Source organism: Acomys russatus, chromosome 21, assembly GCF_903995435.1.
Source record: "Acomys russatus chromosome 21, mAcoRus1.1, whole genome shotgun sequence".
Lineage (NCBI taxonomy): Eukaryota > Metazoa > Chordata > Mammalia > Rodentia > Muridae > Acomys > Acomys russatus.
The window spans coordinates 58,470,610-58,497,026 of record NC_067157.1 but is presented as its reverse complement, the minus strand read 5'-3'; the positions used below and the strand labels follow the sequence as shown (position 1 = coordinate 58,497,026).

Genomic DNA, 26,417 nt, shown 5'->3' with positions numbered 1-26,417 from the left:
GACACTCAAAGATCTAAAACTTTTTATTCTTAAATTATTTTTTCAAAGATAGAAACAGAAGGAGCACTATTTAACTCTACCTATGACACCAGCACCACTCTAATACCCAAACCAGGTACAGGCACAACAACCACCAAAAGAAAACTACAGAATATTCCTGAGGAACACACAGCAAAAACTTGCCTGCCATTGTTCGTGATATATATGATGTGTAGCAGCCATCAATACTGGCCGTCACCAGTAGCTTCTTGGGCACAGTAGCAGAGATGATGCCATCACCTCCAAGGAAGTAGCCACTGCCATCCGAGGGGCCATCAGCTTGGCCAAGCTTTGCGTTGTCCCTGTGTGGAGAGGCTGCCGGGGGGACAAGATTGGCAAGCCACACACTGTTCTGTGCAAGGTGACAGGCTCTGTTTTGGTGCGTCTCATCACTGTCTCGAGGTGGTATTTTGATCCTGTTCATACCCCATTGCCCTCTTATATTGTGTGTGTGTGTCACCAAACCATTAACTTCCAGTTCTGTTTGCATATTGTTTATACTTGTTTTAATATTTATTTCCTTTCCTCTGATAGCTCTGAGATTTGTTGTCTCTAGTTCTTTAGGTTGTAACGTTAGGTTGTTGATTTTAGTTCTTTTTAAATATAAACATAACTATTTTTATACCCACTTCTTTGCTCACTTTTTGCATGTTGTGTTCTCACATTTAGTCAGATCTCAAAGGTGTCTCCTTTGATTCATCGGCTCCTTTGAGGGCTTGTGTAGTGTGCAGGCCCTGGGCTCCATCCCCAGCGCTCTGTACCTGCCTGTCATCATCCCTACACGTGGGAGGTGGGGACAAGGAAAACCAGAAGTCCAAGGTCATCCTCTAGTACATAGTGAGCTTGAAGCTATGTGAGATCCTGTCTCAAAAAATATTTTAATATTTACAATTGTTAGATTCTATCTTCATTTAATGTGGGCAGAGAAGACATGTTGTGTGGTACCCGGTTGGTCAATATACTGAGATGTAACTTAACATGTGGTCTATTCTAGGACACTCCTTCTGCTGGTTGAAAAGAATGCACATCATCTTGTTTGTATTTCCTGTGTTCCAACACCAGCTGTCTTACTGCGTCACTTAAGCTCCTTGTACAGTTACCATGTGTCAGTGGAGATGAGAGAAGACAGAAGAGAGTAGTGAAACCCCTGCTATTGTGAAGATCTTTTTCTTAATTCTATTTCTCTTTCATATATTTGGGTAGTCTCTGTGACGTGGGCAAATGCTCGTGTCATTGTGTCTGTGCTACTGAAATGTCAATGTACAATATCCCCTTTCTCGTATACTTTTTAATTTCAAGAGCGTTTCTCTGAGGCATTGCCACTCACTTCTGGTTCTTGTTTGCATGGAACATCTTTGCATTTCAATTTATCTGTGGTTTTATATCTAAATGACTTTCTTGTAGATAGCATCTAGGTGGATCATCTATTTTAATAATTCTTCCAACTTGTACCACTTTTTGCTGAGTTCATCCTACTTTCATTTAAAGTAATTATAGATAATTACTATCTACAATAATAATATAATAATAATAATAATAAAATTATATCTGTACTTTCCCCACATAGTTTTTAGATTCCCTTTCTTTCATTGTGCTTCCTTTGTCTTTAATCAACTCTTGTAATAAGATGGTTCAAAGCAGTCTTTTTCCTTTGTTCTTTTGTGTGTACTGTCTTTGTGTGGAGATTACGTTTAACCTGCTGAAGCTGAAACATGAATTTCATTTGTACTAATTAACCTCACTAACACACACACCTATACTGTTCCTGCCACTTTTGCTCCTGCTCTTTTCAGCTGCTTCTCCCTCCCGCCTTTTCATGGGTTCTTGAGGTGGAGCTCAGGTTGCCAAGCTTGGGCTGAAAGTGTCTTTAAACACTGAGACATCTCACTGGCCTTCTTCAGTTACTAAAGTAAAAATTACAATCTTATGTTTATAATGTGTTCAACAAAGTATAAACCCATAGTTGTAAATCCAAGTTACATGTTGATTTTTTGACATCAATAATTACTTTAGGAATATATTTGTCTCTTAAAAGTAGTAACCGAGACTCTGAAGAAATGGCCCAATGACTGGGGATCTGACTGCACTTTCAGTGGACCAGGATTCATTTCCCAGCACCCACATAACAGCTCACAACCATCCGGAACTCCAGTTCTAGGGAATCTGCCGCCCTCTGCCGGCCTCCATCGCACTGCATGCACACGGGGCACACATGCAGGCAAACACCCCACACATAAAACAAAATAGTCTCACAACACCACAGAGTTCTGTGACAGTGGAATTAATGTAATAGTTACTCATAATTTTCCTTTAATGAGACCTTTCTCCTCAGTCACTCTGAGTTCATGTTTGAAGGTCTCTAACTTCTCTTGGAGGGGTCAATGTGTCCTCCAGGACAGACGGTCTGCTGTACCGAGCTCCGTTGGCCTTTGGCTCACCTGTGAAGTCTCAGTACTGGCGCCCGTATATTCACTGCACACAGGAAACTCGGCTGACAGAAGCCTTTACTTCCATGTCTTTAGTCAGCCAGCCGCTGAGCCGACCTCCTGCTGCCTCTGTGGTACAGACTGGCTTTGGCTGCTGGGATGCTGGCTCTGTCAGACATGGATGAGTGGGGGTCTTCTTCAGCTCATCTTGGGAGCTGATGGAGCACAGATGCTTATTTTCTTATCTTTTACCAGTTTTGTGATCTTTTGCCATTATTTCTTTAAATATTCTCTCTGGTTCTTTTCCTTCTTGTCCCAAGACTCCTGCAGGCACCTGTTGGCTGCTTGGCAATGTCCCATGGTCCTTTAATTTCCATCTTTTCTGGAGATAAGATCTTGTCGCCCAGGTTACCCTTACATTCAGACCCCTCCTAAGGCCAACGTGTTTCAGATACTAAAGCATCAATGGGACATATGTTGGACGTGTGTGTGTGTGTGTGTGTGTGTGTGTGTGTGTGTGTGACACTGTTGCAGAAGACTTCATTAACTTAATGGACTTTGCTCTTTGTCATGAAACATTACAAACAATGTGTAAACTTTGTGGCAATTTTTCTCATTGGTTATTCAATACACAAGAAGTGTTTAGGTCATAAGGTGCTTTATCTCTTGTTCCAGCTTACCACAGCTACCTTGGATGGGAAACTGCAGCTGTTTGTGGCTGAGTGACTGTTGACCTGCTGGTAAGAACACAGGAAGAAATGGGAGACTCGTGGCTTAGTTGCTGAGGTGGATGGGGCAGTTTTCATAGGAGGCCCTTGCTGGACTCCCCTTCTGTAGGACTAACCCTCTCCACCCTCTCCCCCGCCCCCCCCCAGGATTCCCTCCTCTTGAGAAAACCTCATAGGACCAGTGGGCATGACAGCCCTCCTGTACAGATCAGTCTTCAATAAAGATGAACCAGTGTCTGTTTCATGGTTTTACCTTGAGGGAGGTAGAGACGAGAGAAGGAAGGGTGGGGCATGAAGCAGCATTGGCTAGCTCATCTAATTCTGTGCTCAATGGCTTTTGCCTGCCACTGTGGCATGCACTTGAGGGTGCAGGGTGCCAGGGATGCAGTGGCCCCATGCTGTGCACCTTGCTGTCACAAGCTGGTCTCTCCGGGATGAGCACAGCCCAAGGGCAGATGATGGACAAGCCACACTCAGTCTAGTCTTCTCAGTCTCTGATGAGATGGTTCTTATGATTCCTCTGGTGTTTGAAAGATAAAATGACTCATATTTTGGGGAATAGGTCATGGGTTTGCACAACATTGGCACATCCATGCGTTTGAAGACATCAAAGCAAGAATGTGGTTGTGGTCCCAAGGCTGGCCACAGAGGGATTTGGCCCAGACCTTCTGGAATAAGCAATTTTTTGTTCATCTTCCCCATTCCCTTGAAAGGCGTTCTCTGTAGATGTAGGCCTTGTTCTTGTCACAGAGGTTAAAGAGACCACAACACGTTTAGCCTTATGTGGGAGGAGCTGGCTTTTCCTGCATAGAGTGGCTATCTCTGTGCTATTAGAGAAAAGGTGAGGTGTGCGCACAGCTGCGGGCGTTTGCAGGTCCCAGGGGCACGCAGGCCACAGCTGACAGGCCCTCTAGACGCTCATTCCCAGTATTATGATGAAACCGAACTATTTGGAAACTGAACTGTTTGCCTGACACATTTTGACTCACAGAAATGCCTCATTTGAATGTGTTCTTAAAAAAAAAAAAACAAATAACCCTAAAACCCTCTTTTTTCTCCTTCTGTTCTTCTCCCTTTCGTTTTTATTCCCTTTTTAATACCAACCAAAGCTTATTCATACCCTAATTAGGATCAACTTAGGTTGGTCTGTTTCTTCTGTGTAACCTCCCTCCTTATTCTAGGCTTTGCTGTGGTGCTGGCTTTACAGTGCTCTGTGCTCTGAGCTCATGACAGATGCCAGCACCACAGAGCTCGAGGAAGCTCCATATACCACAGGCGTTTCTTATCGGTAGATCTCTTTCTCAGATGATCAGGTGACAATTTACAGAAGCTGTTGAGGCTCTTAGTCCCTCGGGGTGAGTTCTCTCCCCAATGCTGTGAGAGGAATTTCAGGTTGAGCCACCGCGTGCCAGCAAGGCAGCAGCTGGGGCTCTGCTTCTCTAATAGGATTTGTACCCGAGATCCGCCCCTCCCCAGCTGCTGAGAACCTGCCGGAAGGGGCCATCACTTCAGACTGGTGTCAAGGACCTCAAGGACCGCTGTTCTTATTTTCTCTAAGAGTCCAAAAGAAGAGATGGGGTGTAAGTTCTAGATGAAGGGTGTTAAGAGAAAGTAAAATGCACTGATTCAAATGTAAAGGTGGATGGCTGGATTAGCACCTGCCCCAAATACTCACACATCGCTTAGCTCTGTGTTATGCAATGGCCACATATTTCTCAATCCTACTTTCTCCAGATGTCATTATAGTTTCACATGTGTAATTTCAAGGTTTGAACCTGAAGGGTGTCTACAAGATACTGTTCCCACGTGGAAGCACTGTTGGGGAGGATGCGGAACCGTTGGGAGACAGGGTGTGGCTCTTTGGCTACTAGGGTCAGTGTGCTAGCTAGTTTTGTTTTGTTTCAAGCTAGAGTTATCTGAAAAGAGGGAACCTCTGGTCTGAAAATGCCTCTATAAGGCTTTTTCTCTTTTTGGCATGCAACACCATGCCTAGCCTGCTACAAATTTTTTTCTTTCCCCCCCTCCTCCTCTTCTTCCTCTTCTTCCTCTTCCTCCTCTTTTTCTGCACACAGTTTTTCTGTGTAGCCTTGGCTGTCCTAGACTCACTTTGTAGCCCAGGCTGGCCTCCACCTCACAGTGATCCACCTGCCTCTGTATCCCTGAGCATTGGGATTAAAGGCGTGTGCCACCATGCCCAACAGGCATCTTCTTTTTGTTTCTTTTTTTTTTTTTAATTGACTGAGTTATTCACTTTACATCCCAATCGCAGCTTTCCCTCCCTCCCTCCCTCCTTCCCTCCCGCCCTCCCTCCCAGTGCTTTTCTCTCCCCTCCCCTTCCCTTTCTTCCCTCTCCATTTTCTTAACTAGTGATTAAGGGCAGGTGGTGCCACCTCTGGGCTGGTGGTCCTGGGTTCTGTAAAAAAGCAGGCTGAGCGAAACCATGACGAGCAAGCCAGTGAGCAGCACCCTCCACGGCTTCTGTGGTAGCTCCTGCCTCCAGGCTCCTGCCCTGCCTGAGATCCTGTTCTTTCTGCTTCTGATGGTGAGCGCTGAGCCTCTGGCCGGGGTGCCTCATCATAACAGTGGTAGCACCAACCAACACAGTCAGGCTTTTGAGCCCAAGGTGAGCAGTGCTAACGCTGAGCCTCTGTGACTGAGAGCCCGTTCCCACATTCTCTGAATGTCCACTTACTGGGCTGCATTTCAGAACACACTAGTTTTTGCAGACTTTTTCTTTTGTCTCAGCAAATTCAAATGTGAGCTTTCTCGGAAATTCCCTGGAGTATGTCCAGAACCTTTGTGTTAGGCAGCAAGAATGGCCGGAAACAGGAGAGATGAAAATAAACGGCTTTTATAGACAGGATAAGTGAACTTCAGAGTGAATCTCGGAGTGCACCAGGTGCCTGGTCTATACAAGATGTGCGTTTTATATCCACGGTTCTATACAGGGATGTCCAGTACCAAACACTAAGCACAAGCTGCCGTGATGCCAACTGTCTTACAAACTGAAGCCTTTGAAACAATACAAAGTTATGGGCAAACCAGTCTACTTCTCTGACCAGAAGTGTGCAGCCATGCTTGCGTGCCTGGCATCTGAAGCTAGTGGTGATATTTGGTGTGGGTTGTGAAATCGTAAGATAATAGAAAAGTAGCTGTTTGGAGGAAGGAATCTGGGGCTTTTCTGACCCGTTATTGTGCCATAGGCACTAAAGGAAGGCCCCATGCCCTTGCCTACCCTAGATAAACTCTGCCGTGGACTGGCGGGGCCAGTCCTGTTGGCATGGCTTCTCTGCCTTCCCCTTTGTCCGCTGTGAGTCTGGCTGGGCTGCGAGGTTAGAGTTGGCCCAGGATTACACTGCTCACTCCCCAGTGGCTGCAGTGACTCAGTGGTGCTGTTTGTATCAGGCACCCAGGGATACCTGCAAGGACACTGCAGCAGTGAGGTAAGCTCGATGCTCACCCTCTTCCCCTTGCTGCCCATCACAGTCCCAGTGCTGGATCTTTGTGGCATTTCTAGTGAGCATTCTAAGCTATGTACACCACTGTGCCCTCTAGCCAGCTCCTTCACCCACCATAATGCCACAGAGTTATGCCTCCTGAGGACCAGCCCTGGAGGCCGTTTATGCCCCCTTCCACGGGGCTCTCAGTCTGTCACCTAAACCATTTTATGTGGATTGGGTCATTTTAAGAGCACAATTCCTACACTGCCACATGCTGGCTTGGACATCATGAGGTACCTAGTCTCTGCTGTGAGCACACATTACAGTTACATTGCAGTGACTCAGGTTTTCATGCCTGCAAATGTTTATTATACTTCCTTGTTGAAAAACCACTGCTGATTTTTAACATGATAATTACCAGAGATGCCATCTAAATGGTGCTGTCTGATGTGACCTGAGCATTAGAGTTAATTACTGTGTTCGTCACGATGAAGCCATACCAAGGGCACCCTTGCTTCTCTCCACACTGAACTGTCAGGCAGGTAAGAGCGTTATAACTTCATATTAAGAAAAAGTGTTTAGTGTGAATATAAAATAATTAGTGTTTGAATGAATTGTTATTTTGTAATTTTTTACTAGGATATATAGTAGCGGCCAAGCTTTTACTTGGCATTACTATTTCTTGGACCAAATGCTCTGAAGCAGTTTCCTGGTATGATACTTCCATCCTTTTCTTGGTCTGTGACATTTAACTGACCACTTGCCTATTTTAGTGGAGTTTTATATTGAACTATTCTTTTTGAAGATATTTAAAGCAATATTTATTCTGAGGACAAAATGATAAAAGTATTTAATTTTAAAATATTGTAATATCTTATGTTACCAAAACAATTTATCACAATTTATGTTTGTACAAGTGTGTGTGTATGTGTGTGTGTGTGTGTGTGTGTGTGTGTGTGTGTGTGTGTGTGTGAGAGAGAGAGAGAGAGAGAGAGAGAGAGAGAGAGAGAGAGAGAGAGAGAGAGAGAGAATATCCTGGGTGTGTTGGTGCCACAGTGAGTGTGGAAGTCAGATGAAAACCTTGAGCGTCAGCCTTTGCCTTACACCTTGTTGAAGACTGGTCTCCGTTGTTTTCTCCTGCATATACCCCACTAGCTGGCCTGGAGATTATGGAACTATCAAAATAGAGCTGCGAGGGAGGCCTTTCGTGTTTGTGGGCTTACTGCTGTGTCTGGAGGTTGGGTAGAGGGCTGTAGCGCGTGCCCTTCCTGTGGTACTGTGGAAGATACACATATAAGACACAGGATGCCTCCGGCCCTTCAGCCTCTTCAGCCTCTAACCCAGCCGACTGCACACACTCCAGCAAGAAACAGCATATTTCACTTGATTAGTAACTTATGTGCCCTGCCCACTGTTGGCCGGTGCTACTTCTGGGCATGTGGGCCTGGTATCTAAGGAGAAAAGCTGAGCAGGCCTTGAGGAGCACGCCAGCGACCAGACTTCCTCCATGGCTCCTCGTCCCCTTGACTTCCTGCTCTGTTAATTAAATGATGGGCTGTGTCGAGGTGCAGAACCCAAACCAGCCTTCTCCTCCCCAGTGGCTTTTGGTCAGTATTTTATCGCAGCAACAGAGAAGCAGACTGTGGCAAGAACCAAGGTGCAGGCAATTTAGACATGACAAATGTGTAAGTTTGAAGCAAAATCCAACTGTGGGAGTTGATTTGGTTTCCTGTGCATGTAGAGTTGGCACTGTGACTCAAGTCCTCATGAAGATGGGAGTAAGGCAGCGTCTGCAAATCCTTCTGAAAGTTTCTTTGTTGTTTTGAAATACAGATACTTTTTAAAAGTTCAATTCTAATAAAAATCCATTTGCGTCATTATAGCATTGTTAAGAGTTCATGTCTATGACCAGAAGTTGGTTTCATCAGCCTGCACACTCAATCCTGCTTAAGAAGATTAATAATCATTTATTAATAATGACCATAATTATTTATGCACTGTTCTTTAATGGTAGGACAAGGTACCAGGCCATCAGAGGACAGCCCAGCAACTCCTATGCAGGATGCAGTAATTTCTCAGACAGAATGCTGTTAGCCAGTGCAGGCTAGCATCGGGTCCACTAAAAATCCAGAGCTGAGAAGCTCTGGCAGCCTATTATGCCTGAAGCATGCTGTTGCATGATTTTGTCTGCAGGGGTAGGCTAACGGCTCCCTTTAGAACCTGCAGGGGCAGGCTAAAGGCTCCCTTTAGAACCTGCAGGGGCAGGCTAAAGGCTCCCTTTAGAACCTGCAGGGTCAGGCTAAAGGCTTCCTTTAGAACCTAAGGACCCTTGCTGGACATTTTGAGGTCTTCCCAATGCTTTGTGATTTACTTTTCCCCACAATCACGGTGCATAAACAAGCCTCCTCCTCGTGCCTGTAGACAGTCTCAGTGTTCCAGTGCCTCACACAGGTGTCTGCACCCAGACTCTGCAACACTACTCTCCCCAGCAGGACTGATCCTGAGCTGTAAGACGCTTCCTACCCTCTTCCCACATCCTGAGCCACAGGGCTCGCCAGCTTCCTGACCATGACCTTAAGTGACTGGACTTCTTGCTACTCCCTGGGCAACCAGGCCCTTCTATAGCTCATGGTCTTCCACGTCCCAGAAGGGGGTGCGCATGTGCATGCGCACACCTGCAAGACTGCCATGCTGCCCTTACAGGCAGATTCAAATGCCTTGTACTCAGTACCCAGCGGCCCCCTCTCGGGTTGTGACAGTATTTTCTCAGCTTCCCAACAAGTCATGCCTTCCTGTAGGGCTGTGGGGCTCCCTGCCGGGCTGGAGTATGCCAGCTGCAGCTCTGCTGTGCTCCCTACGGGCCTCTTCACACACAGGGAAAGGCCAGAGCTTTGTCTGTTTCATCCTGTTGCGAACAGTTCCCTAAGCAGTCACATCTCACTAGGAAGCTGGGTTACTGGCCACCTGCTGAGCAAAGGAAGAGGGCCTGGGCTCCCGCCGTGGGCTTCAGCTGCCAGACCCCTGCCCTGAGGGGGCCACCCAGCCATGAGCAGGTGCTGCCACTGACCCAAGGCCTGTCCACACACTTCACAATTCTTCCTCAGCCTGGAGTTCCAGATCAGGCCAATGTGAGCGTCCATGGCAAAGACGGCTCGTTTTTAGTTTTCCTTCTCCAATGGTAGTAGCGTCCAGGATTTATTGGGTTTGTCTTGGTGCACACCGTGTGAAGCCGGTCATGGCGTGCTTCCTGCCCGTTCAGTCCTCGCCAAACCCTAATACCGATTACCAATCACATTTCCCAGCTACAGAAACTGAAGCTTTTGCTAATGGTCTGGTTGCTCGGGCTGGGCCAGAGTTACCCTTCAGGAGTGCTGCCAGGAGCTCAGGCTAGGGTTACTGCTTAGCAGAGAAGGCCTAGGGAAGCCTCCCAGGCCTTGACGGACTCTGCAGGAATGGGATGAAGCCCAGAGGAGACCTTTCCTCATCAAGAAAGATGAAAACAAGCAAGTCAGGAGACTTAAGAAATTTATCTACAGCTGTCCTCCACATGCAGCCGCTTCTACAACCAGGTCTCTCTCTCTCTCTGTCTCTCTCTCCTTTCTATACACACACGCGCGCGCGCGCGCGCGCACACACACACACACACACACACACACACACACACACACACACACATCATACCAGGAGGAAGCATTGCTGTCATAACTTAAATACTGAAAGGTGAATGTGTGTGTGTGTGTTTGTGTGCGCGCACATGCATGTGATTGTGTGTGTTGAGAGCGAGCATGCATGTGCTTGTGTCGGTGTGGGAGAATGTAAGTGAGTATGTGCTCTGGGTGTGCCTGCATGTGCTTGTATGTGCGTGTGTATGTGTAAGTGCTTGTGTGTGTATGTGTAAGGGTGCATGTGTGTAAGTGCTTGTGTGTGTGCACACGTGCATGTGCTTGTGTGTGTGCATGCATATGCTTCTATGTGCATGTGTATGTGCTTGTGTGTGGGTGTGCATGTGTGTATGTGAAGGGATAGGGTCTTACAGTTGCAGGGCAGGAAGATGGGCACTCCCAAGGAACCCCACTGTGCATTTCATGATGTGTATTCAACATACACGTTTGAACATGAGTATTCAGTGGGATTCCAAGTTAATAAATGGCCTGACCTTGGGCTCCTCTCTTGATGGTGTCAGCCTGTCATGTCTTGGACTGAATCTGCCATGCTGACCTCTGCTGGAGTTACACCAGTGTCTGCTGCTTCCGACAGCCAGCCCTCATCACCGACTTGCAGCTGGGCAAGGCCTGGCTCTGGGGTGTTTCCCTCAGCTGTGATCAACAAAGCCCCTTTTTATTTCAGAGGGTCATTGTAGGCCAGCCCTTAGTGAGGAAGTGTCACTCCCACCTGCCAGAGGAGGTCCAGTCACCAGAGTAATGGCTTTATTCTAGTGACAAGAAGTGGCAGTGTGTGTTTCTCAGTGTGACTGTGTGGATGAGTGCTGGAGGGCATGGGGACCGTTCTGCACCCCATCACGTACTGCAGTACTTGCCTGCTCAGATTTTCAGGAGAATGGGCAAACCATGCTTCCACAGTCACAGCTGTGCACACTGGCCTGTGAGACACTGGGAGGCTCCTGCTTGTGTGAGGGTGGAGGTACAAGAAGCTCACAGAAGCATTTTCTGCCTCAGTCACGAGAACAAAATGAGAACTAAGGTTAACACTTATCTTCTCCTATGCATTTTGCCAGAAAAATATTAATTGTGAGAGCTGCATTGCCTCTTCCTTCTTTCCCTGAGGGATTTCTATCTCGGGATAAAGTGAGCAGTGGAGCTGGCTAGTTCACACATTTCAGGAGTAAAAAGTTTTAAAAAGCCAATTTTAAGTTAAAACGTTTTTCTTTTTCTTTTCTTTTTTTTTTTTTGAGATTATAACACAATTACATCATTTTCCTATCCCTTTGCTCCCTCCGAACTCTCCCATATACCACTCCTTGCTCTCCTTTGAATTGATCGCCTCTTTCTACTGTCTTAGTAGTGCATGCTCCTAAGTACGTAAGTACAACCTGTTGGTCTGTATGACGTTGTTTGTATATGTTTTCAGGACTGATCATGTGGATAAGCAGCTCTCTTCCCTGGAGAGACTATTTCTCCCACTTTCAGCGTTCCTCGAGTTTGCCTGTAGCATGGCTGCTGTTGTCCTTACTCAGCTCACGTGTAGGCAGCCATGTTGGTGAGAATGTATAGGTGTACTTCTGACAGTACTAGGAGATACAGTCCTACAGGAAACTCCCCAACTCTTTGGATCTTACATCATTCCACCACCACCATCCCACCCTTCACCACCACCATCCCACCCTTCACCACCACCAACATCCCACCCTTCACCACCACCACCACCATCCCACCCTTCACCACCACCATCCCACCCTACACCACCACCACCATCCCACCCTTCACCACCATCCCACCCTTCACCACCACCATCCCCACCCTTCACCACCACCATCCACCCTTCACCACCATCCCACCCTTCACCACCACCATCCACCCTTCACCACCATCCCACCCTTCACCACCATCCCACCCTTCACCACCATCCCACCTTTCACCACCACTATCCCACCCTTCACCACCACCACCATCCCACCCTTCACCACCACCATCCCACCCTACACCACCACCATCCCACCCTTCAACCACCATCCCACCCTCACCACCACCATCCCACCCTTCACCACCACCATCCCACCCTTCACCCACCATCCCACCCTTCACACACCACCATCCCAACCCTTCACCACCATCCCACCCTTCAACCACCATCCACCTTCACCACCATCCCACCCTTCACCACCATCCCACCCTTCACCACCATCCCACCCTTCACCACCACCATCCCACCCTTCACCACCACCATCCCATCCTTTACCAACCAGCCACCATTCTCACCACCATCCACCCTCACCACATCCCCCCCTTTCACCACCACCATCCCACCCTTTACCACCATCCCACCCTTCACCACCACCATCCCACCCTTCACCACCATCCCACCCTTCACCACCATCCCACCCTTCACCACCACCATCCCACCCTTCACCACCATCCCACCCTTCACCACCACCATCCCACCCTTCACCACCACCATCCCACCCTTTACACCATCCCACCCTTCACCACCACCCATCCCACCTTCACCACCATCCCACCCTTCACCACCATCCCACCCTTCACCACCATCCCACCCTTCACCACCATCCTACCCTTCACTACACCATCCACCCTGCACCACCAGCCCACCCTTCACCACCATCCCACCCTACACCTCCACCACCATCCCACCCTTCACCACCATCCCCCCCTTCACCACCATCCCACCCTTCACCACCACCATCCTACCCTTTACCACCATCCCACCCTTCACCACCACCACCATCCCACCCTTCACTACCACCATCCCACCCTACACCACCATCCCATGCTTCACCACCACCACCATCCCACCCTACACCACCACCATCCCCACCCTTCACCACCACCACCATCCCACCCTTCACCACCACCATCCCACCCTTCACCACCACCACCATCCCACGCTTCACCACCACCATCCCACCCTACACCACCACCATCCCACCCTATACCACCACCACCATCCCACCCTACACCACCACCATCCCACCCTTCACCACCACCACCATCCCACCCTTCACCACCACCATCCCACCCTTCACCATCATCCCACCCTTCACCACCATCACACCCTTCACCACCATCATCCCACCCTTCACCACCATCATCCCACCCTTCACCACCATCACATCCTTCACCACCATCTTCCCACCCTTCACCATCATCCCACCCTTCACCACCACCATCCCACCCTTCACCACCACCATCCCACCCTTCACCACCACCACCATCCCACCCTTCACCACCACCATCCCACCCTTCACCACCACCAACATCCCAACCTTCACCACCACCATCCCACCCTTCACCACCACCACCATTCCACCCTTTACCACCACCATCCCACCTTCACCACCACCCACTAGCCCACCTGTCACCACCACCAGCCACGCTCACACACTATCCCACCCTTCACCACCACCATCCCACCCTTACACTACCACCACCATCCCACCCTTCACCACCACATCCCAGCTGCACCACCACTAGCCACCCGAACCACCACCATCCCACCCTATACCACACCACCATCCCACCCTTCACCACCACCATCACACCCTTCACCACCACCATCCCACCCTTCCCCACCACCACCATCCAACCCTTCACCACCACCATCCCACCCTCACCACCACCATCCCACCCTCACCACCACCACCATCCCACCCTTCACCACCAACCATCCCACCCTTCACCACCACCATCCCACCCTTCACCACCACCATCCCACCCTTCACCACCACCATCACATCCTTCACCACCATCTTCCCACCCTTCACCACCACCATCCCACCCTTCACCACCATCATCCCACCCTTCACCACCACTATCCCACCCTTCACCACCACCATCACACCCTTCACCACCATCATCCCACCCTTCACCACCACTATCCCACCCTTCACCACCACCATCCCACCCTTCACCACCACCATCCCACCCTTCACCACCACCATCCCACCCTTCACCACCACCACCATCCCACCCTTCACCACCACCATCCCACCCTTCACCACCACCATCCCACCCTTCACCACCACCATCCCACCCTTCACCACCACCATCACACCCTTCACCACCATCTTCCCACCCTTCACCACCACCATCCCACCCTTCACCACCACCATTCCACCCTTCACCACAAACACCCCCTCCCCCGCCACAAACACACACTTCAGCAATGGTCCCTGAGTGTTAGGTGGAGGAAATGGTTTGTGGATGTGTACACTGTGACTAGGTTCGGTCGCTCTTCATTTTGACTAGCTGTTGTCTGCACAGTCTCTGTTGGGCATAAAGAAAAATATTTAGAGTGTACTGAGGTATTATGCTGGTTTAGTGTCATGGCAGCAATAGGTTGTCCATGATCTGGGAAGTCACAATCTCCAGGAAGTTGACTAGGTCTCTGGTATTAGACATGAGTCCCCTCTTGTTGAGCTGGGCTTCTGTAGGTCACTGCTGAGGTAAGCATGGCTCTATTGCACTCTTGGGGTTATTGTGCCATGCTGCTCATTTTGATTAATAGTCACCACAGCTGGGCAGGACTGTTAGTTGCTTTGCTCCTTTGGAGCTTTGCATGGTGCCTTCTGGTATCCTGAGAGCTAGTCCTCGGGGAGGGGCATGCAGGTGAGCTCTAGATCGAGGACTTCTAGGTTGTGTGTCTGAAGTACAGGCTGTCTTCAGCAACAAGGACTACTCTTCCACCCCTCGCACAACCAAAGAGCAGTAGCAGTAGCCTGAAATGTCTTGGGGATCTCTTAGACAAGGCCTCTCAGGCCTGGTGTGGGGTGTCTTAGATGGTCTCTGGGTCTTGGAGAGAGCATTCTCAGCCCAGATGGGAATTTTCATATATATTTGCATGTATTACAGAGTCATAGTAATAAAAACAATATTGGCATAAGGACCAATGGATCAAAATCAAAGACCCAGATATGAGCTGTTTAGTGTTTGACAAAGATTCCAGAAAGAAGCTGGATACCAGCGTTTGGAGAGCTGGATGTCCACGCTAAGAATGAGACTGTATCTATTACCTTGCACAAAAACTAACTCCAAATGGCTCAAAGACCTAAACGTGAAGCTGGAAGCATTAGGGCTGCTAGAGGAGAGCTCGAGCTCCATGGCGCAGGTGGGGGAGAGGACTTTGTGGGGAAGACTCTATCTGGGCAAGAACTGAGGCCGACAGTTGGCAAGCAAGACTTCACAAGGCCAGAAAGTGTCTACACGGTGAAGGAAGCAACCAACGTGAGGACGACAGCAGAATGAAACTGAACCTTTGCCAGGTATACATCTGACAGAACACTAATAATATCCACAATATATAAAGACACCCACAAAAACAAAACAAAACAAAAACAATGAATGACCCGTTCAAAAAGGATGGACCTGGGACTAGAACAATAAGTTCTCAAAAGAAGAAAATAATGGCTAAGAAATATCTAAAAATTCATCATTCCTAGCAAGTAAGTAAATGCAAATTAAAACAACTCAGATTTCATTTTACCCCAGTCAGAATGGCAAAGATCAACAAAACAACCAACACCAGATGCTGGGTGGGGTGCAGGGGAAAGGGGACCCCCACTCACTGTTGGTGGGATTACAAACTGGTCTAGACACTCTGGAAACCAGTATGGAGAATCTGCAAAAAGCTAAAATAACTCTGCCGTCTGACTCCACTGTATCTCCTCTCGGCATATGCCTGAAGGACTAGACAGCCTATTCCACAGAGGCTTGCTCAGCCATGTTCAGTGTTCACAGTATCTAAGAAGTGGGGACAACCTAAGTTCCCTTCAGCCAGTGAGTGGAAAGGAACGTGTGATACCTATGCCCTATGGAGTATGTGTCAGCTGTAATGAAAAGTGAAGTGACAAACTTTCAGGTAAACACACGGAACTATAAAAGGTCATATTGAATGAGGTGACCCAGACCCAAAAAGACAAGTGCCACTTGTTCTCTCTCATCTGAAGCTCTGTGCTGCACATCTTCAGATGTCAGCACATATCCTGGAGCAACTGCAGAAGCCAGGAAAGTAAAGAGGAGACCGTTGTCAGGGTATGTGGGTGGGGAGCAGGGGCAATAACAAGGGGAACAGCAAGCGGGATCAGACAAACGGGAAAGTGTGTGTATGGGGGTTCGAACTAGGGACGGGGAGAAAGACAGGCACAGAAAGAGGAGGGTAAAATAACATTTCTGAAGAGAGTCTTGGAATCTTACTATTACACGTGCACTATAGTTTTAAAGTCCCCCACCCCCTTTCTCCAGCACATGTAATTTTTACTTGATTTGCAGCTACAGATGTTGTGCTGACTAGTTTTATGTCAACTTGACACAAGTTAGAGTCCCTTGGTGCATCTTCTTGACTGATGATTGACATTGAAGGGCTCAGTTCATGGTGGGCAGGACCACTCCTAGTCTGGTGGTCCTGGATGCTATAATAAAACAGTAAGCCAGGAGGGTCAATCCAGTAAGCATCACTCCATGGCCTCTCCATCAGTTCCGGCTTCCAAATCCCTGCCCGGCTTATCTTCCTGCCCTGCCTTCCTCCAAAGGTGGACCTTGAAGTGGGAGTGGAAACAAACCCTCTTTCCCCCAAGTTGCTCACGGTCATGTCGTTTTATCACAGCAGCAGACACCTACCTTAGACATCTTTGTTTACTCCTGAGAAAGGCTCTAAAGAAATGGGTGACCTTTAATTGCTTAGATGGGGGCAAAAGTAAGTCTGGTTTTGCTTTGTTAACATTTATCATTTGATATTAGGCTAAGAACACACTCAAAAGTGTTGTTATGTCAAAGATCATCTTAACATGCATTATTTCCTCGGCCACCACCCCTTTGGCCTGGGCTCGGATCCGGCCATCTGCACCAGCTCTGTCCTCACCCTGTGGTGCACATGCCAACTTCAAATGCTTGTGTGAACACCTGGAGTCAGCGGGGGCACCATGCTGAATCTGACCCTCTGCAGACCAGGCATACTAGAAGACCGCGATGTGGGGCTTCAAGGAGCCTCTCCACGTTTACCAAGAAGCAACACAAGTGTCCAGGGCTTTCTGAGGCTGGAGACTGCTCTCAGAGCACAAGTGCTGCTGCTGAGGTCCGAGGGGATGGCGAGAGCAGCAGTGCCTACAATAGTCAGGGCTGGCAAAACAGGAATACTTGGGCATGTTGTCAGGCCAGCAAGCCTTTCCGAGTTAGGTTCAGCCATGCTTGATGTTGGATGCGTCTGTGGTCTCTGCTCAGCTTGTTCTCACAGGCACAGGACACAGTGCAGCTTCTGAGGCATGTTCAAGATCCTGCTGAAATCTTGGCTGACTGTACCCCTTCTCTTGCTTTGTGAGGTCTGCATTTTGTGTTTCCTGCTGGCTGACATTTGTCTCCCCCTCAGAAACTGTTCACAGGACATTTTATGTATGATAAGGTGACAACGCCGCCTTCAGGCAGCTGTTCCAGTCCAAACAGAGTTCTTGGCTGTGACAACAGAGTTCTCGGCTGTGACAACAGAGATCTCGGCTGTGACAACAGAGATCTCGGCTGTGACAACAGTGTGTTCTGATGCATGATCTGGGGTAGAGCATCAGGAAGTGTGCCTTGTAGTCAGGCTTACTCTCCCAACTGTTCTGTGTGTTTTCCAGATAAGGTAAGATAAGGTGTTCGTGATTTAGAGCTGCAAGCTGTGAGCATTTATTAGAGCTGGCCACGGAGGGAACAAAATGATTTCCTAACCACAGTGTCACTCACAGGTCCACCTGCTCCTTCTGGTCACCTTTGTCACCTTTGTCACTCTCTTCCACACGTTAGTTCTTCCTTCCCTAGGATTCAGGTTCTCTCCAGGCTCTTGACAAAGGAGCTGCTGTGCCTAATTATGTGTGTGTGCATGTACGTGTGTGCATGCGTGTGTGCATTTGTGTGTGCGTGTGCACATATGTGTGTGTGCATGTGTGTGTGTGCACATGTATGCACAGCCTTCATTGTGGGACTGCACTCAGATCCACTTTGGGATGTGGGAGAATTGGGGTTATGTGTGGAATGTTTCACTTTTCTTTCTTTCTTTTTTTTTTTTTAAAGAAACCCAAGGCAACATTCCGAAAGCTTCAGTAGAGAGGTGGCATGGAGCGCCCTGCGAGGTCCTTGGGCCTCCTCTCACTGCATTGACAGTGTTGTGTTGCCGCCACTTGGTGACAGTTGTTCTGAGCTTCGGTGAATGTGCTGTCAAGGAACTGTTCTTCTGGTCACACACAGAGAGTTCAGGCTGTTCCCACGGGAGGCCAACTGAGTTTGGATAGAGAAATCTCAACTAAAGGGACAAGGTGTGAAAGCCAGTGCTGCATAGACTGAGCCATGCGGAGTGGTGGCTTCAGATCTAGCCCACGGACCTTCTCACAGCCTGTGAGTCCCCACTCTGCTCAGCTTCCTGCTGCTTGGTTTCAACGATGGCTTGCCTCCTCCCAACGCTGCTGCCATCGGTGTCTGTCTTCATATAACCCGAGGGTACACATATCAAGATACTCAAGAGCAACACAGTGAGCTCACACACACACACACACACACACACACACACACACACACGCACACGTGACACACACACACACACACACACACGTATGAGGTCACGTGTGCGAGAGAATATGTGGCTGTGCTGTTGTGTTGCTCCTGCTCTTCCAAATCAACACTGGGTCGGAAGCAGGATGGCCACGTCATGATCCATTGCTGCTTGCCAAGCCTTGGGAACAGCATCGCCCAGCTGAGGGAGGGGGCGAGCCACACAAGAATAAGATGGTCCCTCTGTCATCAAGAGGAACAGATGGAGGGTCAGGGAGCCATGACCCGCACCCTGCACGTGACTGCCACTGCTACGTGGGGTCAGGGTGCTCTGGCATGCTTGCCGTCACTGAGACCTCTGTCTTTCCAATGACTCAAAGCACATGTGGCTGAAAAAAATGTGGATCCCACATGTCCCGTGTGTCTGCCAGGCATGTAAATAGAAAGCTCAAAGGGCAGGAGACTGCTCAATTCTCCGTGTTCCTTTTGTGCGGTGTTTGTAGATATTTCACGGTCATATGCATATTTTAAAGTGTTGCTTTTCTAGGCATTTATCCCTTAAGGCCCAAGTCTGGGTCAAGGGGTGTTCCAGTCAGGGGTGTTCCAGTCAGGGACTTTTCACTCCAGACCTCTGGAAGTGTGTTTGTGTTAGATGTGAGAGAGGGTGGAATTTGTCCATAAATGCAAGGGCACAGCTTCCAGAAATAACTGCCTCTGGTGGGCAGGTAAGGAAAAGAGAATTTTCCTCCTCCTCAACCGAGTGCATCACAGTGACACTGCAGACACAGTTCTTCATCCTTTGTATGCCAGTGACTGTTCACCCTGGCCCAGCACTTGTAAGGGAGTGGACACATCTGTGGGTCTTCTACACCTCATTCCCCGTTTCCCCATCACTCCCTCGGCTCCCACATGCAGCTCTGAGATACCCTTTAGATATTCCTGAGTGTAGGGAGGAGAGAAGTCTCTCAGTATGAGCTGTGGAAAGGGCTGTGTGTTAAATAACCAGAGACCCGAGTGTGGTTATTAAAGTGAATGAAGCTTAGCCAGTACTTCCTGTCAGGACAGGAGGAGCTCAAAGGCCTCCTGTGGAAACTTCTGTGGTGGTAAGGGATAAGTCAGAACTCCAAATCCCACAAACAGTTTGTAATTTTAGACTAAAGAAAAACTACCCCAATTTATAGGGACATACTATGTTGATAAAGCTAAGGGAATACCTATATAGACCCTAGGGTCCTAATCAACATGTCTTTTAAAATACCTGGTAAGTAGTCATGATTTACTTAAAGGTAAATCTGGCCTTCCTCCTATGCCATTGGCAAACAGTCGAGTCCCACTTGAAAGTGCTGTGCAGTCTGTCATGAGTCATTAACATCAGCTCTTAAATGTTTGGGTTGTTCACATCACATCCCTAGGAAAAGCAGTTGGGGTAAAAGGTGACTAGTAGTCCGGCCTTTCCTGCTGGAGCCAGAAAAGTCACTTGCTGAGGTGACAATTCCCACCAGAAACGCAAGATGGTTCTCTCTTTTTAAAATAGAATATGGCAAGAAAATGGTTCACAAAGCAGTATATGCCATGATTATTCCTTTATAAATATGCCACATTTAAATAATCTGGGATTGGAAATCACAGATCATCAAAAGCCAAAGTCCTCAACAAAATCCGGACCTGGAGAGGGTGATCTGAGGTCAGCTGCAGCTTGTACCATTCAGTACCGTAGTGAGCGCACAGGAGGAGGAGGAGGGAGAGCGAGCGATGCAGGAGGAAAGAGCCAGAAATTACTTCATGTTAGCCTAGCACACAATTCCCTGAGAAAGGGAGAGTGAGCTGCTCACTCCAGATGGAGCACAGCAGGGTTGGGCTCCACTTGCTTTTTTTCCTCTTTATCTGAGCACATGGCTAGCAGTGAGCGCACCTGTGTGCTTCTCAGCAGAGTAGCCAGTCCGCCGTGACTGGCTTTGCAGTGACTAAAGTTTCAGAGAAAACTGACATACAGTAAACTGTGCCCACAATGATAGGTATATGAACAAAGGAGGGGCACTGTGGTTGCGGCCTGTCCTCTGAAGTTTGTTAGTTTTGGGAGAATCCCTATACAAGGTACTCAGAGCAGCTTCAACTCACAAAGTTGCAGTGTGGGTCCCCAGAGCCAGGAATGAAGAGGGACAGGGAGTGTGCTTAGGGAGGGGACCTGAGCTGCAACAGCAATAGCTGCACATCATAAATGTCCTCGAAATCGCCAAGCTGTGCACTGAAAGGTTATATTTTATTTATTTTAAGCATAATAAAAATTGGGGAAAGAGTTAGAAATGCCACAACATTGAAAAGCCTCAGCAAGGCTATGAAAGAAGACACATCACACACACACACACACACACACACACACACACACACACACACACACATTTCACTTGCAGGGAATGTCCAGAAGAGGCAGATCCAGAGACAGGGCTTCAGGTCAGGGCTGCCAAAGTGTCAGGGCATGGGATTTCCTTTGTGGGTGTGAAAAGCCCTGTCTGAAGTAGCAACCACACATTCTTTGTCGTGAACTTCACTTTATAGTGGACTTGGATGATGGATAAATGGATGGATGGATGGGTGGGTGGGTGGATGGGTGGATGGGTGGATGGATGGATGAATGGATGTGTGGATGGAAGGATGGGTGGATGGGTGGATGGATGGGTGGGTGGATGGGTGGATGGATGGGTGGATGGGTGGATGGAAGGATGGGTGGATGGGTGGATGGATGGGTGGGTGGATGGGTGGATGGAAGGATGGGTGGATGGGTGGATGGATGGGTGGGTGGATGGGTGGATGGATGGGTGGATGGGTGGATGGAAGGATGGGTGGATGGGTGGATGGATGGGTGGGTGGATGGGTGGATGGATGGGTGGATGGGTGGATGGAAGGATGGGTGGATGGGTGGATGGATGGGTGGGTGGATGGGTGGATGGAAGGATGGGTGGATGGGTGGATGGATGGATGGGTAGATGGGTGGATGGATGGGTGGATGGGTGGATGGATGGATGAATGGATGTGTGGATGGAAGGATGGGTGGATGGGTGGATGGATGGATGGGTAGATGAATGCGTGGATGGGTGGGTGGATGGATGGATGGGTGGATGGGTGGATGGGTGGATGGATGGGTGGGTTGGTTGATGGGACAGAATGCCATTCTACAGCCCATAGTGGCCCTGAGTTTGGAGTCTTCTTTGTGCCTCGGCCTCCCCAGTGCTAGGATTACCAGCATGAGCCATCATGATAGGCTTAAAGCTGTGTTTTAAATGGTTATAATTAAGAATTTTATTTGAGATGTATATTTCACTTTAACTTTGAAAAATTTTGAACTTCTTTAAAAAATGTAAAAATCTCTGAATCTTACTCAGTAGCAAATTATCAAGGTCCCGTTTTCCATCTGATAATGGAGTGACAAAGGCTGCCCAGTGGCCTGAATGAAATCCCAGCTTTTCTGCAGAGGCCAAAGGCACTAATAGCTTAATTAGTGAGTGTGGGGAGTGAGAATTGAGTTGGCTAGTTCAGGCCAAGGCACTCAACTTTGGGGCCGCATTGTCCCCCATGTTCTCTGCCCACCGCTCAAAAAAGTGATTCTTCTTAATTCAGCTGGTTATACAACCAGGTACAGTGCTCTTAGCAAAAGGGGTTCTGAGGAGCAATCCTTATGCAAAAATGTTATAAAGTTGGGTGGATGGAGATATAAGATTCTAAGTTCTTTCTACTCATTATTCAACCTAGCCAAAGGCATCGTAGGAAGCAGATCCTGTGCCTGGAGCTTACCTCCTGAAAGGCTGTGTTTTGTGGTGTTTCTCTTCTTACCCCCTCTTGTGTCCCAGCTCTGATGTAGAGAGTGCTCATCTGGCAAAATACTTGTGGAGAACCGTTTCTCAAATCAGAGCTTTTGAGAAATCAGTGTCCTACTCAGACTAGACGAGTCCCAATAAAATAAATCAAAGCCTGAGTCAATGCAGCCGGCCTTCCTTCTTTTTGGCATTGTGATATGTCACTGAGTTCTTCCATGCCACATAGTTCAGTCAGTGTGTGAGTAGCTCCTGGGAAAATTAGTTATGCTTTTAATAGCTAAAAGGAAAAGTAAAGAAAACAAAATCTAAAACGCTGAAACGAAACCTTTAAAGACAGTTGTAGCAGTTCTACTGACTTTTAACGGTCGGAAGGATTTTTAAATGGTGAGAAGCTCGTTTCAATCCTAAGCTTTTTAACAGGCCATTAGTCAGGAGCATCTAACCAAACATTTTATCAAGAAATTTAAAAACATATTTTTGAACTTCTTGAGGTAACAAGAAACATCCACGTCCAGAGGGCATCGCTGGTAAGGTCTGGATTTGGTGCAGGCTGTGACCAAGTGGTCACAGTGCGCTCAGGCTGCACCCAAGTATTGCCAAGTGGCAGCTGCCCCTTGCGTTAGTTCCCCGAGCCTTCGGACCTTCTGTTTCTCAGTAGGAATAAACGTTCATTTAAATGCTTTCTTCCACTGCAAAGAAATGGATGTAGTTTCCAGAAGATGAAGAAGGAGATGCCAGTACCACACAAACACGAGGAGACTCCACTTACAATGTTGACACACACACACACACACACACACACACACACACACACACACACACACACACACACGTTGCTGCTTTGCAAGGTTCCATTGCGAATCTGAAACCCTTTCAGTCCACCCGGATTTAAGGGATTGCCAGATGTGGAAAAGCCAGATGTGGAAAAGCGAGTGTGCGGCCCAAACATAAGGCAGAGCCCTTCCATTTTCTGCAGTTTGCATAGTCCAAGGAAGCAGAATATTTTCCACTTTGTAAAATATTTAAGGCCGCTAGGGGAGAAGTGTTGGCTCCTTCACTGGAACAGGCTCTGCTCACCACGTGGAAAATGCATCCGGAGACTAGATTTTTCCAGAAGTAACGCAGCGGGTGCTGGGCTCTGGCCTCTGGCCGCTAACATCAGCAGTCTCAGGAGTGGCTGCCTGGCCGTCTTACAGCCTGCCAAGGCCCTGACACTGCACAAGGATGGCAGAGGAGGCCATCTCTGTACACAGAGACCCATTATGGCTTTCCGCCCCCCACTGAGCTGGCACTTGCATGTCCTGGGTTGGTGAGGAAAACAGCACAGAGCAGCTTCCTCCGCAGGCCCCATTCATGTCCAGTGGGGTCCAGGGAAGGCATTTGGGTGAGCCACAGTTTGGGTAAACTTTGGTCTGAAAATCTGATTCATGTGTTTATTCAAATATTTGTGGATTTACTGACCAAGTCACAATACTGACCCTGCCACATATGTCACAATGACCCAAGGGCATAGGTTCTGAGATCCACAGGTTCCTTACTGGGCTATCTCTAGACAGCCTCTCAGCTTCTCTCTGCTTCCACTTGTCTGGAACATCGTGGGGACCACAGAAAGGTCTTTTCTATACTGCTAGGGGGAAACTTCTGGACCAGCAACTCAACAGTTCACAGCCTTCATTGCTATGCCTGGCTCTGCTACTCTGTATCAAAGGCTCTTGTTACCTGGAGATGTTACTAATTCACACAGGTGGTTTACTCGGCTCTGTAATAGTCTTGTCTTTATTTATTTATTGTTTTTTACATTCTTATCAACAATAGCATTTATTCTGATTATGGAAAAACTTTAAACATACTTGTCTTATATTTTAAACTTAACAAAATGCTTGTGGTAATAAGTTACTGCATTTGACCTTACATTTCTGAGGACTAGGTAAAGTGGGGAGGGTGGAAAGGGGGGGAGGGTGGGACCTGGAGGGATACCCCTCACAGGTATGGCCAGGGGTGGTTCTAGTCTGTGACCTGTCTCTCTCTGCATGCAACCTACCAAAGCTCTGCATCCAGCTCCCCCTGCTCACTGGGTTCCGTCAGCCAATCAGGCTTCACCTGTACAGCCCGAGGACGTGGACCACACGATGTCTTCACTTGGAGCGTATGTGAACATTCTTGGTGTATCTTGTGTACGTTGTGTACATGTCCATTTGTATCTGTCCTGAACTGCTGGGTCAGGGGCCAGGGTCTCTGTGAACCTAACTACTGCTGGAGAGTGTGCTTGGAATGATAGATTATTTCACAACCGCAGTGATTGATGACGGTTCTTCATGCTGTGCCCTCACCAGCTGCACTGGAGGCCTCTGTAGCCTATGCATCCTTGTGACAGCGTGGCTCCATTCCCCGTAGGCTTATTTGCATGTCTTAGTCATTAAAAGTCTTGGTCCCTCCCTCAAGTGTTCACTGGCCACTGGGGTGCTCGCCTAGTTAAGTGTCCCTGGAGTTTGCTACTCAGCTTTCACTGTGGCCTGCTCTCTTGTTCTGGTTAATTTGTTGGTGTCCTTTGTGTATTGTGGAGGTGAATGAAAACATCTCATTTCCTTAAGGTTGTCCTGTGAGAAATGTGTATTTTAAATTTTTCTGACGTCTGATTTTATCTATCACTATTTGGGGTGATTTTTATGTCTTGAGATATTGTTGGCCTCTAAAGGGACAACATTAAGACATTTATAAGACAAATTTTGAGAACAGTGGTTCTCAACCTGTGGGTCGTGACCCTTTGGGGGGAGTCAAATGACCCTTCCACAGAAGTCACATATCTGATATGCTGCATATTATGTCTACATTATGATTTATAATGGTAGCAAAATACAGTTATGAATTAGCAATGAGAATAATTTTATGGTTGGGGGGGGTCACTGTAACAGAAGGAACTGTATTAAAGGGTCACAGTTGAGAGCTACTGTTCTAGAAAGACATGGTTAAACCTAACCTCACAACGATGTGAGGGAGAACTAGAAGATGCATTTATTAATGTACGTTCCATAGTTTTACCAATTGCTCTTGCAATTGATGAATAACAGAAGAGCTGGTCTAATAGACAGCCACAAACTGGGTTAAAGGGCATGTCTGAGCCATCACTGGGAACTTTCCTTGGGTCCAGAGCAAAGGAACTCAAAGAAGAAGGGTCATCTGAAGACAGAGAAGTCTGTCACATCAAAATGCCTGTAAGACGGCAAACCAAGCCCATGCCAGGGCTGCCATCTTAAGGGATGTGATTTATGCAGCCCTCATAAAAGTGCTCAATCAAAGGACATGAATCCAAGAGTCTCTGCAGGCACAAACAATGCAGCCTTGGGCCAAGAGCATGGCCAGGCCAGGCCCAGAACATTCCTGCTGTGAGGAGTAATTGCAGCCTCAGTGTCAGAACTGAGACCAAGCTTTGCCTCTGAACTTTCTTCTTCTTTTCTCTCCAAGTCTCCTCGACTATTATTTTTTTTTTAAGGATTGCTGGTGATGAAAATCTGAACAGACAGTTAATTTTACTGAAAAGATTTTACTCTAATCACAGCCCACATTCCAGGACAAATAGAATAGCTGACAGCCCTGTATTTAAATCAAACGTTTAAATTGCCCCAGCAGCCAGAAACGCCAGCACTCAGAAAGCTAGAGATAAGTGATTGAGTGTTTCAGGGTCCGTTTTTGGGGAATTAAGAGAGTCCTTAAAGTTAGAACTGCCTTCTTGTTGTTTTAAATTTTTTCCCCACTAATAGCTTTA

At 48.0% G+C, this 26,417-nt stretch overlaps 1 protein-coding gene across 1 annotated transcript in view; it reads left to right on the top strand.

The window, feature by feature from the left end:
• The window catches only part of Wdr27 (WD repeat domain 27), a 91,394-nt gene extending 87,962 nt beyond the window's left edge, over nt 1-3,432 (top strand). The window contains exons 24-25 of the mRNA XM_051164365.1: nt 3,141-3,205; nt 3,341-3,432. Of these exons, the coding sequence (XP_051020322.1) occupies nt 3,141-3,191 (51 nt within the window). The 3' untranslated portion in view covers nt 3,192-3,205; nt 3,341-3,432. The remainder of the gene's footprint in view (nt 1-3,140; nt 3,206-3,340) is intronic.
• Nucleotides 3,433-26,417: the final 22,985 nt, after the last annotated feature.